This window comes from Bufo gargarizans, chromosome 8, assembly GCF_014858855.1.
Source record: "Bufo gargarizans isolate SCDJY-AF-19 chromosome 8, ASM1485885v1, whole genome shotgun sequence".
In the NCBI taxonomy this organism is placed as follows: domain Eukaryota; kingdom Metazoa; phylum Chordata; class Amphibia; order Anura; family Bufonidae; genus Bufo; species Bufo gargarizans.
The window spans coordinates 108400592-108417000 of NC_058087.1; the positions used below are offsets into that span (position 1 = coordinate 108400592).

Here is a 16409-nt window from a genome sequence, read left to right on the forward strand (position 1 = left end):
GACAGTTGCATTGTTTTTTAGGTGCTTGGATGTTTGTTTTGGTGTAATTCTTTAAAAAATATTCCCAGTTTGTCACAAAGTTACATCACGTTGTCTACTTTTCAATTGATGTAATTGCTGTATTTTATAGGTTGTTACTGTTTCCAGCTTAAAACCAGATTTTTGGTTATTCCAGTTTTGGTGATTTTCTGAATATATGCACATGTAAATTTAGGTCTAAGTGGTATGTATGAACTCTACAAATATTGTACTTAGATTTTGGCGCATGTAACTTTTTGCTTGGGCCACTTTTACCCACTAATAACAACTTTTTTGCAATTTTTCTGAAAACTTTTGATGCATTTTTAACCAAAATTGCATAAAATGCTGAGTGGCATTTTGACAATGTTCGAGGTGTCTATTTTCATAAAATTTATGGATTTGGGGTTTTAGTATGATTTTTTTATATTTAGTAATGTAGGTCATATTTGTATAGTCAAAACGGCAAACATTGTACTGGATACCAAAGATGCAAAATGTCCAAAAACCTCTGGCAGTGAAAGTGTTAATGGATATTGACTAAAGACCTTGATTTTACCTTTACTGATGGAGTGATGGAGAATAACTACATCTGCAATTGCATTTTTAATGTGCCTATATATATTCACAGATACAATATAAATGAAAGATTTACATACCTTCTGCGGATGCTACATGCAGTGCTGTACGAGAATCATAGTCACGTTGCTCCATATCCATTGCAGATAGGGCAAATCTAGTAAACAAAAGCATTTGTTAATGTCAGGACCTGGCCAGGGCTTTGTTGTCTAGCCTGCCCCAATCCTGCATTTGTGTGGATGGTTGTGTGTAGCAGTTTGTGGGATTACAACTCTTTCCATGCTGTGATCATTTATCAGGTCATGCTGGACTTTGTAGATTCACTATAGAAGATGATTTAATGGCATTCTATCAATATGTACATTAATAGTAACGTATAAGAAGAGGCCTTATGAGACAATATCTATCTTTTAAAGGAAGTTTGTAGATGAGGCACATCCATGGGAGGACTGGCCATAGACCCTACAGGGAAATTTCCTGGTCGGCCAATGCCCAGAGGGCCACCCAAACTCTCCTCTTGGTCACTAGCCAGGTACATAAAGATCTGATGCTTTTAGCGTGGTCTGGTTCTGCTGAGGCAGTAGTCTGTGCTCCAATGTGATATTTTGTTCTGCACTATGGTATTGCTGGCCCCATCTACTAGTGTTGCCCTGCCTTCTGTAAGTTTGGACCCTCCTACAACATGGGGCCACTTTTAGGTTCCCAGTCCTCCCCTGAGCACAGCAATGATGGATTTGCTTATAGCTGTGCAATCTGTGGAAGTACAGAACCCAGGCTGATGAGAGACGGCAATACTGACTTCTATTTTCCACCTATGTTGTAGGGTAGGAAGAAAAACGCCTCTGGAATAAGTATTTGGTGTCGTGCCCAAGTATCACAGTGTAGACGGGCAGCTATAGACATGAATGGGGTCACAGTGCGGCTCGTACATTTGCAACAACACCGACCCAGGAATTGCAAAAAATCTAACCCTGCAAGATTGCCATGTAGACAAACCCTAAATGCTTGGACTGCCTGGCTCCAGATTGTTTAGGTGACGATACATTTTTATTGTAGGGATATCAATGTGTGCTGGCCATTTTCTTTTTACCCTCTATAATCAGATTAAAGTGTGCTGGCTGTATTAATTATGCTTTATCGTTCAAGAATTGTGAAGACTGGGAAATAGCCATACTTGGATTTATGATGTACAGGAAAAAAGTAGAAACAAGGGTGGTGGAGTAACCATGTATGTAAAGAATAGTCTTAACCATTAAGTGCAGCATAACATACAGTGGAGGAAATAATTATTTGACCCCTCACTGATTTTGTAAGTTTGTCCAATGACAAAGAAATGAAAAGTCTCAGAACAGTATCATTTCAATGGTAGGTTTATTGTAACAGTGGCAGATAGCACATCAAAAGGAAAATCGAAAAAATAACTTTAAATAAAAGATAGCAACTGATTTGCATTTCATTGAGTGAAATAAGTATTTGAACCCCTACCAACCATTAAGAGTTCTGGCTCCCACAGAGTGGTTAGACACTTCTACTCAATTAGTCACCCTCATTAAGGACACCTGTCTTAACTAGTCACCTGTATAAAAGACACCTGTCCACAGAATCAATCAATCAAGCAGACTCCAAACTCTCCAACATGGGAAAGACCAAAGAGCTGTCCAAGGATGTCAGAGACAAAATTGTAGACCTGCACAAGGCTGGAATGGGCTACAAAACCATTAGCAAGAAGCTGGGAGAGAAGGTGACAACTGTTGGTGCGATTGTTCGAAAATGGAAGGAGCACAAAATGACCATCAATCGACCTCGCTCTGGGGCTCCACGCAAGATCTCACCTCGTGGGGTGTCAATGGTTCTGAGAAAGGTGAAAAAGCATCCTAGAACTACACGGGAGGAGTTAGTTAATGACCTCAAATTAGCAGGGACCACAGTCACCAAGAAAACCATTGGAAACACATTACACCGCAATGGATTAAAATCCTGCAGGGCTCGCAAGGTCCCCCTGCTCAGGAAGGCACATGTGCAGGCCCGTCTGAAGTTTGCCAATGAACACCTGAATGATTCAGAGAGTGACTGGGAGAAGGTGCTGTGGTCTGATGAGACCAAAATAGAGCTCTTTGGCATTAACTCAACTCGCTGTGTTTGGAGGAAGAAAAATGCTGCCTATGACCCCCAAAACACCGTCCCCACCGTCAAGCATGGGGGTGGAAACATTTTGCTTTGGGGGTGTTTTTCTGCTAAGGGCACAGGACAACTTATTCGCATAAACGGGAAAATGGACGGAGCCATGTATCGTGAAATCCTGAGCGACAACCTCCTTCCCTCTGCCAGGAAACTGAAAATGGGTCGTGGATGGGTGTTCCAGCACGACAATGACCCAAAACATACAGCAAAGGCAACAAAGGAGTGGCTCAAGAAGAAGCACATTAAGGTCATGGAGTGGCCTAGTCAGTCTCCGGACCTTAATCCAATCGAAAACCTATGGAGGGAGCTCAAGCTCAGAGTTGCACAGAGACAGCCTCGAAACCTTAGGGATTTAGAGATGATCTGCAAAGAGGAGTGGACCAACATTCCTCCTAAAATGTGCGCAAACTTGGTCATCAATTACAAGAAACGTTTGACCTCTGTGCTTGCAAACAAGGGTTTTTCCACCAAGTATTAAGTCTTTTTTTGTTAGAGGGTTCAAATACTTATTTCACTCAATGAAATGCAAATCAGTTGCTATCTTTTATTTAAAGTTATTTTTTCGATTTTCCTTTTGATGTGCTATCTGCCACTGTTACAATAAACCTACCATTGAAATGATACTGTTCTGAGACTTTTCATTTCTTTGTCATTGGACAAACTTACAAAATCAGTGAGGGGTCAAATAATTATTTCCTCCACTGTAACAGTACATCATTGGTGTGCAGGGACTGTATGGAACATGCACAGTGATTGCTGGCAATGTCAAATGGCTGACATCTGCCTGCAGCAAAGGGATGGCAGATAACTATCATCCTGGACATTCAGCCCCTCATAAGCCAAAGATGTCCTCTGTCAGGCCTATAGCACCTTTATCCCCCATGATAAGCAGCTGTCATGACATATGGGGCTCTTGTGAAGGCTCCCAGGCCTGCCATGTTAGGACTGCTAATATGTTAGAAATCCTATTACACCCTTGCCTCTGCAAGATGTAATAGTATGCAAGTAAAATTACCATACACTGCAATACAGAAATATTGCAGTGTATTGTACAAGCAATCAAACAATTGCATGTCCAAGTCACCTAGGGAGACTAAAAAAAAGTATAATAAAGTTTTTAAAAATATATAAACATACAAATAAAATAAAAACATTTTTCATTTATCATACAAAAATAATTAAAAACTAACATCTGGTCTTGTCACATATAAAAATGTCCAAACTATAAAAATATCACAATATTATGCATGGTGAATGCTGTAGCAAAAACATCCCAATGCAAGAATTGCAGTTGTTTTGGGGTCATTTCGTTTCTTAAAAAAAACATTTTTTATGTACCCCAAAAATGGACCAATAAAATACTACAGCTTGCCCCACAAAAAAAAAAAAAAAAAAAGCCATCAAACAACACTGTCAATGGAAAAATACAAAGTTATGGGTATGGTAAGACAAAGATTTTTTTTCTAAATACCGTGAATATAAAATTTGAAATCATAATCATGCTGATCGACAGCAGGGCCAGCATCAGCACCCGGCATATTTGGGCCCACAGCACAGCTGATTGTAATTGTGAAGCAGGGAACCTTATTTAAGTCTTATTTAGCCTCAGTTTTTGAAATGTTTCTGCCAGGATTCAAACTCACAATCATCTATATTAAAGGGAACCTCTCACCGGTATTTTGTTTATAGAGCTGGGTATAGAGACATGGGTTGCTAAATGGCCGCTAGCACATCCGCAATACCCAGTCCCCATAGCTCTCTGTGCTTTTATTGTGTAAGAAAACCCGATTTGATACATATGCAAATTAACCTGAGAGGAGTCCTGTCCTGGAGATGAGTCAGGGACAGGACTCATCTCAGGTAATTTGCATATGTATCAAATCTTTTTTTTACACAATAAAAGCACACAGAGCTATGGGGCTGGGTATTGCGGATGTGCTAGCGGCCATCTAGCAACCCATATCCTCAGCTCTATACACAAAAGCCCGGTGACAGGTTCCCTTTAAAGGCAAGAACCTTAACCACTGAGCTATAGAGCTCAATGTTAAACTATTACTGAAAAAACTCAGTAGTTTGTCATGTATTAGGTATTCATATAAAGCAGAAGTATCTTTTTTTTTTACAATTACAAAAAAAATAAGTATGGCGCAAAATAAATGTAATTACTAAAAAATGCATATATATTATATATGAATGCACAATATATGGGAAACTACTAGTGAGGTTTTTAGCCATAAAATTTGTTCAGCGGTTTAATGTGGATCGTTATGGTTCTTAACTTTAATGTAGATGGCTGAGAGTTCGAATCCCAACAGAAACATAAAAAAAAGTAAAATATGATCAAATAACACCTGTCTTAAGCCACACCAACCTTTTTAACTTGTGTAACCAGTATTTTTGGGTGGGAAAGGTGGCAATCCTAACAGTAGCCCCCCCCCCCCCCCAGGACCTCTATAGGCCCGCTCACTGCAGCTAGCCCAGCCTGTGTCAGTGCTATAAATGTCAGGACTCACTTTGGAAAAAAAAACTCTTTTATAGTTATGTCTACGGAGATGTGTGGGGGCTCATTTTTTGCGGAACGATCTGTCATTTCTGACAATACCATTTTTGGGTGTGTATGACTTGATCACTTTTTATTCAATTTTCTTTGGAGATAAAGTGATGAAAAAACTGTGAATCTGCCCGTTTTATTTTTTTTCTGTTACACCATTCATCATATTGGCTAACTTCTTTCATATTTTAACAGTACGGGTGTTTTTGCATGCATATAATGTTATTTTTTTTATCTATTTTTATCTTGGGGAAAGGGGGATGATTTGAATTTGTAAGTGTTTTTTTATATTTTCAAAACTTTTTTTTTTACTTTTTGTTAATCAGTTTGCAACTTATACAGAATAATAGAAATTGCTCCATTATGCTGTATAGAAATCACTGTATCACAGTTCAGTGCTGCCACCTAGTGGCTTGAACTGGGATATACTAATAATGAGCCTGGAAGCCTAGTACACGTTGCAGCTCATTTTTAGAACAGAGTGCTTTCCCCGATCTCCACCGGGGGAAAGCATGCCTGAACAGGAAGCCTGCGCTTCCGGTTTTTAACACTCTCAGATACCATGGTGACATTTGACCACGGCATCTGAATGGTAAATGTCCAGATCAGCATTACTGCAAATCGTGGACATTGGCCTTGGGTACCTGCTGTATAAAACAACAGGCACCCGATTGCTGTGGCATCCGCTCCAGAGCGGGCACCATCCTTAAAGACCCAACATGCGCCGTACGTTTATGGCAGAAAGGGGTTAATGGTCACATAACCAAATGTTTATAGGACAGAGCTTTCTTTCTGCACGGACACTGTAGCTCATCCAGGTACTTTGGGAGAGATGGGTTGCGTATGCTTGTGAGCTGCTGGGTGAAGGTCCAGTGGTGTGCAGTTCAGTCCTGGGCTACATGCTTTATGGGCTGTAGCTTTTTGTGAGCGAGGTGAACTCATTGCTGGGAGGGGAGGGGGGCATGTGGCAAATTCTGGGGCCATGAGGGTGTAAATCTGTGAAGGAGGGCCAGAATCAACAGAATGTGACTTGTTAGTACATTACAAGATTTGGGGCCCCGCTCTTGATTTTGCCCAGGGCCATAATTTTGTCTAAAACCAGCCCCGGTCACAGTATCCTGCTGCTGTTGATGGGGAGCACAGATCATGGGAGGAGCCAGGTGACTAAGGTGAGGAGTATTTATATATATATATATATATATATATATATATATATGTGTATATATATATATATATATATATATATATATATTTTTTTAATTTTTTTTTGTTTTCCCACTTCTTGTGAAGGGGGCACATCTGGGCATAAGCACCATAAAGGGGGCACTAATCTGGGCATAACTACTGTGAAGGGGGCACTAATCTGGGCATAACTACTGTGAAGGGGGCACTAATCTGGGCATATGTATTGTGAGGGGGCATACATCTTGGCATATCCACCATAAGGGGGCACATATCTTGGCATATCTACTGTGAAGGGGCACATCTTGGCATATCTACTGTGGTAGGGGCACATATCTTGGCATATCTACTGTGAAGGGAGTACACATCTTGGCATATCAAATGTGAGGGGGCTCATATTTTGGCATATTTACTGTGATGGGGCACATATCTCGGCATATCTACTGTGAAAGGGGCACGCATCTTTTCATATTATCTGTAGGGGGCACATATCTTGACATTTCTACTGTGAGGTGGCAAATATCTTAGTATATGGAACGTGAGGGGGGCACATCTTGGCATATCTACTGTGAGGGGGCACATATCTTGGCATAACTACTGTGACGGAGCACATCTGGGCATAGCTACTGTGAGGGGGCACATATCTGGGCATAACTATTGGGAGAGGACACATATCTGGGCATAACTACTGAAGGACTGAAAAACTGGGTAGGTAAAAAAAAAACAACAATGACAAACAAGAATAAATTGAGATTAAACGGGTATATCACCAAAATTAAATCCTTTATTGAATAAATGACACAGACGAGACATGAGACAACAGATAAGAAATGGCTACATCTGAGGAGGCATATTAACATAAGTAAGACATGGGGAGGGGAGTGGAGTATGAAATATAAAAGACCACCAAAGGAAGGCATCCGCCGAAACGCGCATCGGGGTTACGTGGCTCTCCTGAGGTGTATATCTCCATATCATGGGTATGTAGATATGCTATATTGTTGTGGACTTTGAGGGATGTGTTTATTGGTTCTAGGCGCTCAGCTATACCCACTTGGGTTATCCACAGGTGGATGTTTGCTGTGCAAGAGCCAGTTTTGTATGTATATGGAGGTTAAGCTGTCACCACAGCTATAACTGTGGTATTTGACCATTGATATGGTGACTTTCTATGCACTTGCACTTTAACTTCTTTGCTGACTGTTATATGGTCCCATATTTTGGAACCATTACACATCCACATGTTGCGGTGTAATCTGTAACCACTTATTGATATGGTGTTTTGCCATTTAGCACTTGCACTTTAGCATTTTCTAGGGGTCTTTTGCCCCCTAACTGAATACCTGTGGTTGCAGGAATACATACAGAAATCAGTGAGGTACTATACTCCTTTTTCTACCTCCTCTTTTATATTGCATACTCCACTCCCCCTCCCCATGTCTTACTTATGTTAACTGCCTCCGGACCGCCTAACGCAGATGTGCGGTCCGGAGGCGGCAGCGCTGCGCACAACGACGCGAGATGACGCGCTATGCGGCCCGCGCATGCGCAGTTCGGGCCAGCATTTCAAAGAGGACCATTTCGTCATCAGCTTGCCAGCCAATGATCGCGGCTGGCAAGCTGATGATTTTCAAAAAAACCAATCACAGCGCCAGATAACAGATCATATTTGTAAATATGATCTGTTATATGGCTGCCTGCTCCTCTGCTGGTTCTTTTCGTCGGTTGGATCCAGCAGAGGAGCAGGCTTCACAGTGAGTACACCAAACACTACACTTTAGCCCCAGATCACCCCCCTGAACCCCAATTAACCCTTTGATCACCCCTTTGTCAATCACTAGTGAAAGGAAAAAAGTGATCAGTGTAAACTGTCACTTTTTTTTCCCACTGGTATTGACTGTTAGGTTTTAGGTATAGTTTAGGCCCCTTGGTTAGGTAGTTAGCGATCAGTTAGCGCCCAGCCCACCGCACCGCAGTCCGTTATTCGCTGATTAGCGTATCGCTAATCAGCATTTGTACTTTTATAGTATCTGGAAGTGATCAAAACTGATCACGGTCAGATCTATAATAGTACTATTGTCACTTTAGTTCGCCCTCCACCCAAAACGCAGTGTTTGCCCGATCAGTCGCCCACACGTGCATTCACCCACGCCCGCCCGCCCGCCCCACCGCAGTGACAAAAAAAAAATTTTTTTTTGATCACTGCACAATCACTTTACACGCACTGCGGCGATAAAAAAATCAGTTTTGATATTTTTTATCAACCGCAGCGGCCTCCGGTACTTCGCTAGCCTCCCCTTTGTAAGACAGGCTTGCTTTTTTTTTCTTGGGTAGTCTCAGGGAATACCCCTAAATTTAGTTGCCCAAAATGTCAAACAGGGGGTATTCCTCTGAAGAGGCCTACAGGTCGGATGAGGAGTGGGAACCCTCATCTGATGAATCCAGCGGGTCAGAATACGAACCTGTAGAAAGCAGTGGCTCTCTGACCCAAAGTTCGGACGAGGAGGCTGAGGTCCCTGATACCACCAGGCGTACCCGGCCCCGTGTCGCTAGACCGCAGGTTGCGCAGGATCCGCTTCAAGAGCAGCAGAGTGGGGCTGGTGCTGTCGGATTACGTGGTGAGGCATACACCAGCAGCCCAGCCCTCCCTGGACCTAGTACCAGCACTGCCGTACAACCTGGTGAAGTAGCGAGCACCAGAAGGGCAGTTGAAGCTGGTACGGTGGCACGTGCAGTAGTGACCCTGTCGCAGCCACCGCAAAGACGTGCCCGTAGAGCCCCTAGAATCCCAGAGGTGCTGGCAAACCCTGATTGGCAGTCCCGAACTTCAGCCGCACCTGTAGTTTTCCCTTTCACTGCCCAGTCTGGAGTTCGGGTTGAGACAGCTCAGATCGGTTCGGCCCTGGGATTTTTTGAGCTGTTCTTGACTGCGGAGCTCTTAGACATAGTTGTGGCCGAAACAAACAGGTATGCCACACAATTTATCACCGCTAACCCGGGAAGCTTTTATGCCCAGCCTTTCCGGTGGAAACCAGTCCAAGTTTCCGAAATTAAAACTTTTCTGGGCCTCCTCCTCAACATGGGCCTGACAAAAAATACATCCCAAGCAAGCGCGCCCGGTATGGGGTCAAATTGTATAAGCTCTGTGAAAGGGCCACAGGCTATACCCACAAATTTCGGATCTATGAGGGAAAAGATCAGACCCTGGAGCCGGTCGGTTGCCCTGACTACCTGGGGAGCAGTGGGAAGACAGTTTGGGACTTGGTGTCACCCTTATTCGGCAAGGGGTACCATCTTTATGTGGACAATTTTTATACAAGTGTGGCCCTCTTTAGGCATTTGTTTCTAGAACGGATTGGCGCCTGTGGTACCGCACGAACTAGTCGCGCGGGCTTCCCCCAACGGCTCGTTACCACCCGTCTTGCAAGGGGGCAGAAGGCCGCACTGTGTAACGAAGAACTGCCCGCGGTGAAATGGAGAGACAAGCGTGACGTTTACATGCTCTCCTCCATTCACGCAGACTCGACAATACAAATTGAGCGAGCAACCCGTGTCATTGAAAAGCCCCTCTCAGTCCACGACTATAATTTGCTCATGGGAGGGGTGGACTTCAATAACCAGATGTTGTCTCCGTATTTAGTTTCCCGCAGAACCAGACGCTGGTATAAGAAGGTGTCTGTATATTTAATTCAATTGGCTCTGTACAATAGTTTTGTTCTCTACAGTAAGGCTGGGAGAACTGGATCCTTCCTCAAATCCACCAGTGTAGTTAGCCGTCTACACGAGCGACATTTCCCCAATGTCGTTCCTGGTACCTCAACCCAACCGTCACCCCGAAAAAGATGTTGTGTCTGTAGCAGGAGTGGAATAAGGCGTGACACCCGCTATTTCTGTCCTGACTGTCCTGACCACCCTGCCCTATGCTTTGGAGAGTGTTTCCGGAAGTACCACTCACAGGTACACTATTAGCATAGGGATCATCTTACCAGGACAGGCACACGGGGCTATTAGGGCCCATTCACTCACTGCTGCTGCAAACGTCTCCTTTCACATGGGACAAAGTGCATAATGCACTTCGCCACATCTTTGGGCGATTTGCGCTTTGCACATTGACCCATGGGGAAGGAGAGGTTTGTTCTATAAAGGTAAAAAAAAAAAAAAAAACACCAGTAAGCAAAAAGGTTAATGTTCAGTTAAAAAAGTTAAAGTTTATATGTTCTGTTGCAAAGTTAATAAAATTATTGCGTTGCGGCCTGGTTTTTTCTTTTTTTTACCTTCCAGGTGGACCAACCGATCGATTAGCTGCAGCACTGATGTGCATTCTGACAGAAGCATTGCGCTGCTGTCAGATTACACGCAAGTCGGTGTATGCGGCGCTGCAAGACGAGATTTTCTCCTCTGCAGTAACAGATACGTTTGCCGAGGCATACGAGCTGAGGAGGAGGCGGCGTTCCTATGCTTTGGCAAACACTTTGTATATATATATATATATATAAAAATATAAAAAAATCCCGGCAATGATTTATTCATCCACATCGATTGATGTGAATGGAGAAATCTGGTTTGCCAGGGCATACGAGCTAAGTGGGTATGGATGTAGGGCGGAGCTCCTATGTCCTGGCAGACGCCTTTCCCCTCCATTTTTTTTTTTGGGCAGAGATTTTTTCATCCACATTGATCGATGCGAATGAAGAAATCTGTGCCGTTCATTTTTTTCTTTCAGCCCAGAGGCTGAACGGAAAAAAAAAATCTCATTACCTGTATGATCAATATAAGGAGAATAGCAGAAACTCCTAATGCTGGCCATACATGTAATGATTGCGGAGACCCTCAAATGCCAGGGCAGTACAAACACCCCACAACTGACCCCATTTTGGAAAGAAGACACCCCAAGGTATTTGCTGAGGGGCATATTGAGTCCATGAAAGATTTAAATTTTTGTCCTAAGTTAGCGGAAAGTGAGAAATTTGTGCATGTCTTCTGTGTTTTGGACCCACTCCTGTTTTTGTCTTCAAAATCATAATTAAATTAGGATACAAAATACTGATCGTGTGACAGAGACCTTATAGATGCTCCAAAGACAGGATCTGTTGTGTTTTTCATTTTTCAGTTCTTCTGATGGATCAGGAGAATGGTAAAATAAACTGTGATGTCAACAGGGCCAAACACGGAAACTAGTGTCCCCAGAACAGGCTGGTTAGGGTAGCAACAACATGATGAGTCAACAAAGTGGCCCAGACACGGAGTGGTGAGTGTGGCAACAGCATGAGGAGTCAAAACAATGGCCCAGTCACAGAGTAGGGACAGTGGCAACAGCATAAGGAGTCAACACAGTGGCGCAGTCACAGTGTGGCAACCGCATGAGAAGTCAACATAGTGGTCCAGTTACAGAGTTGAGAGAAACAGCAATGGCAGTAACAGCACAACATGGTGGTAGTATGAGAAGTAGTGTGGAGCAAGAATATTCAAATATTCAGCATTCTTTTCTATCTGAACACATGATTCCTCTCTGCTTCTTGCTTGTGGGCCAATGAGAAGGAAGCAATGTCAAGTTCACAACAATACACACCAATCAGAAATCTGTTGTCAGACCTGCTAAAATGTGAAGTTACACGCAGTGCGATAAAATATTCTAATCACTGCCGATTAGTGCAATTGCGAATATATTGGAACTTGACTATCTGAATATAAAGCTATTCTAATGTTCTGCCGTGCCAACCATTTTCTCCAGTCTCAAGAAACTTATACCAGCTTGAAAAATGTAGCCAAAGTGACTCACGCCTGCATTTCATTTTACGAATTCGCATTACGTGATTTTTACATTGATGACTTATCTCATTCAATAAAAAAATCTTGAATTCTCGAAATTCACAAATACATGACGAATATTCTACAAAACATTCGTGAAATCTCGCGAATTCGAATATAGCCCCTGCCGCTCATCACTAATGAGAAGATGGCAGCAGAGGCCACAGGTGTATGGCATCAGGCGGGTGTCAAAATCAGAATAGTGCCTGAAGCACGTGGCCAGAAGAATTGGACCATTTTTCACAATGTTCTGGTGTGGCAGCACACTACAGTCAGAACATTACTACCAGAATGATCTAGTCTGATGCATCAGGCACTTGTGTTTGGAAATCCTGGCATATCCACACCTGATTCATGTTTAGAAAGGTTAATCTCTCAACATTTTGTGTTGAAAGGTGAGTTCTATGCCCCCCGCCACACTAAACGCCCGCTCTGATGCCACACTACTTGGCAAACTTGGCCAGGTTGCTGCCACAGTTCAAGCTTGGCTGCCTTGGGTCTTGGATCTGGGATCTCACGGTGCAGTCCAATTGTGCCACCAACTGTTTGTTCAGCTTCTGCTCCATGTCCTGCTGCTGGCTGGTTTCTTAAGTAGGAGGGAGAAGAAACATGCTCATCAGAGACTGGAGACTCAAGTTATTGCTGACGGAGCTGGTGCTGCTCTTGCTCCTCCCACCACCCTCCAGCAGTCATGGCAGTGGAGCACAGAGGGTCCTCCCCGGTCAGACCTTCGTGGGGATGGGCAATAGCGGATATAGGCAGCGACCAACTGACTACACAGGTGTAAAAAAAAAAGCCCACATTTTGGCCCAGTAGCAAGGGTCTAACATTGTGAGGGGCCATTAGTCATCCCTCTGCCAAATGGTGATAATGCAGCTGTCACTAAGCAAGCAACTAAGCATGGATCTGGCCATTTGTGTAAGGGACTCCTTGCCTCCATCTCCACTGCATACTGCCATGGTCTGTCGTGGTTATCTGCCTGGTCTTCCTCATCACCCTCCAGCTACTCCTGCTCCTCTCCTGTCGCTTATGCAGATAAACCACCTATTTCTGTATACATTTCCTGGGCGCTAATTTCCTCCTCCTCTGCCAGTTCAGCCCTCACAGAACTCAAGTGGGCATGAAATGTAGGCGCCACGTCTCCTGTCCCACTAGATTTATCAGCATCTGCTCCAGGATGTGAAGAAGTGGAATGAAATCATTCATCCCGTAGTCCTGGCGACTGAGAAATAAAAAGGTTAATGTCGGTTAATGTTGATGTTACACAGGGAACACAGCCTTTGTCTGCTCATATAGTTGGTCCAACATGTAGAGGGTGGAATTCCAATGTGTGGAAATGCAGTACGCAGCCCTGCAGGGTATTGCGATAGTGAGGTCACGGTAATAGGCAAATGAGGGTTCCTTTTACTGGAAACAGTTAACTTTATACAATCTTTGGTAAAGTTCCATGTACAGCAGCAGTTATAAGCAGGCTTTATATATATGGCAGGCACAATGTTCTTGCAAGATACACAGAGGGTAAAAATATTTACAGACCAGGCTGCACTTTTCCTCAGAAATCCTGTGCACTATTCCTCAGAACTCCTGGCTGCCTTTATCCCAAGGCCCGTATACCCTAATGCTGGCTTTATCCTTGGTAGAAAACTTCCTCAGGTATATATCCTTGCTTTAGGTAAAATCCTTCTAGCCTTCAGCTCTCTTGTCTGGCTGGAATACTGGCTCTGCTCTGCTGATGGTGGGAACTTGGTTTCTCTCAGGAGGCAAACCCTTCTCCTGGTGTAAATCTTCTGAGCTAACTCAGGCTCAAATCCTTAGGCAGGCTGGACTACTCTACCTAGCCTCCTGGTGGCAACTAGAAGCCTGGGCTATCCAGTTGCATGTCAGAAGCTCCCTTCAGCTGTTGCCTAGCTAAAGTCCACACTGCTTCTGACTCTACACCCCCTTCCCTGAACAGGACCTGACTATTTATATATTAGGGGTTCACTAGCTCCCTCTAGTGCCTAGGAGGAGGAACTACACCATAACAGGCCTGATAAAACATAGCAATACACATTAAAATGGACCATCAAATACCACGCCACTGTTCCACAGGAGGTGGAGAACAACGTGGCCCAATTGACCCTTGTGTAGTGCCCACATTTACCTAGTGGGACACTACAGAAACATTGCATATGAAGCGATGCTGGGGAACAGTATTCTGCCTTTGAAGCTAAAGGAAGGCGTGTTTTGCACAGTAAGAGTGACTGAAGTGCATGCACAGTTTACTTGCATTTTGCAAGACATCTTGCAGTTGGTTGAAAGACTTCTTGAACCGGGTTACAACCAGATTAATGACATGTACCATGAAGGTGTAACAGTTCACAAATTGGTGTCTGATGCGGGCAGACGGATCCCTGCCAGATACCATCCATCTAGCAACTTGAATTGCATTTCATCTTATCATCCAATACGATGGAAGACCTGGTGTTGACGTGCAAGCCTGTGCAACCCAACAAGAAGCAAATGCAGTCCAGTGAGAGACTAATGCCAGATATGAAAAAGCTTTGGCGGCACAAGCTGAAGCTGCTCGGAAAGACAGAGAAACGCTTATAGAGGTTCTGCAGCAGCTGGCAAATACATGTCAGGATCGACCTAGCAATAGTGGGTTGATCAAAGCAAGCCATTTTCTCCAAAAAATGACCCCACACGATGACGTGGAAGCGTTTCTGAATACGTTTGAACGTACCGCAGGTCGGGAGGCATGGCCTAAGACTCAGTGGGTGGGGTTGGTTGCTCCATTTCTAATGGGTGACTCTCAGAAAGCGTATTTTGATTTGTCTGCTGAGGATGCCCAGGACTACGAGAAGCTAAAGCTAGAAATTCTCCGCCACTTGGGTGTCACTCCTGCTGTGCGGGCCCAACGAGTGCACCGCTGGAATTACCAACCTAATAAGTCTCCCAGGTCACAGATGCATGACGTAATTTATCTGGTACAAAAGTGGTTGCAACCTGAGATACTCACAGCACCCCAGGTTGTCGAAAGGGTCAAAATGGATCGCTTCCTGACAGTGCTGCCGTATGAATTATGAAAATGGGTCAGGCATGCTGATCCAAAGTCTGCCATTGAGTTAGTTGAGATGGTTGAATGCTACCTAGCAGCAGAGGGCAGAGAGTTTTTTTGGCAGGGGGTCTGACCCTGAAAACTTGCCTGTAAAGCGACGTCTGCCCGCAGTGGCAGGGAGAGGTGCTGCAACCTTAAATGCTGATCCTGGTTTGAAAACGTGGGTGAAGACCAACATGGATACGAGGCTGCTGAAAGGGACCCTACCTGTGTTCAGTGCTGAAGGTGCAAAGCCCGGGGGCATGTGGCTGCTAAATGTCCTGACGTCCCAGAACCTATGGAGTGTGGAGCCGCTCGGCGCCTTTCCTTCTTCGCTCATCCAGCATGTCTGACATCTGCGCTGGCTCACATGGCACAGGTCAAAGTGGGTGGAAGGAGTGTCCAGGCCTTGCTGGATTCTGGGAGCCTCGTTACACTTGTACATTCAGACATGGTAGCTCCAGACCAGCTGAAAAAACAGTGCATGGGTGTTGTGTGCATACATGGTGATGCAAAAAGTTATGGTACAGCGGTGGTCCCCATTGAGACTCAGTTTGGTGTGACGTCCCATGAGGTTGGAGTATCTAAATCCCTGATGCATAGTGTCATACTAGGGCGGGACTTTCCTTTGTTCTGGGACCTGTGAATGGTCGAGTTTCCACCTCAAATTTCCCTAAGTGTGGGGGATGAAACTCCGGCTAGCCTGCCTGACTTTGGGGATTCCGGTTTTGAAGTACCAGCCGGTGGACTGGCCCCAGTTGAGCCTGACCAGTTCCCCTTCTCTGTGCTAGTGGGGGAATCAGTTAAGATGTGCCAAAGTTATCTTGAGAGCAGTTTATTTCTGGCATGGGTAACTCTTCCACAGACTCTTGAGGTCTCTCGGATTCCCCCACTAGCACAGAGAAGGGGAACTGGTCAGGCTCAACTGGGGTCCAGCTCATGCTTGGGAAAATGTTGCTGTGGTTTATGGGGTTGCCCACAGTACAGGCTTGGAGACTGTGTACCCTCACT

General features: G+C 44.3%; 1 protein-coding gene across 1 annotated transcript in view; it reads right to left on the minus strand.

Annotated features, from left to right (window-relative positions):
• GLS (glutaminase) overlaps positions 1–16409 on the minus strand; it is a 1258313-nt gene that overhangs the window by 141500 nt on the left and 1100404 nt on the right. Inside the window, exon 16 of the mRNA XM_044303244.1 lies at positions 678–754. Coding sequence (XP_044159179.1) covers positions 678–754 — 77 coding nt within the window. The remainder of the gene's footprint in view (positions 1–677; positions 755–16409) is intronic.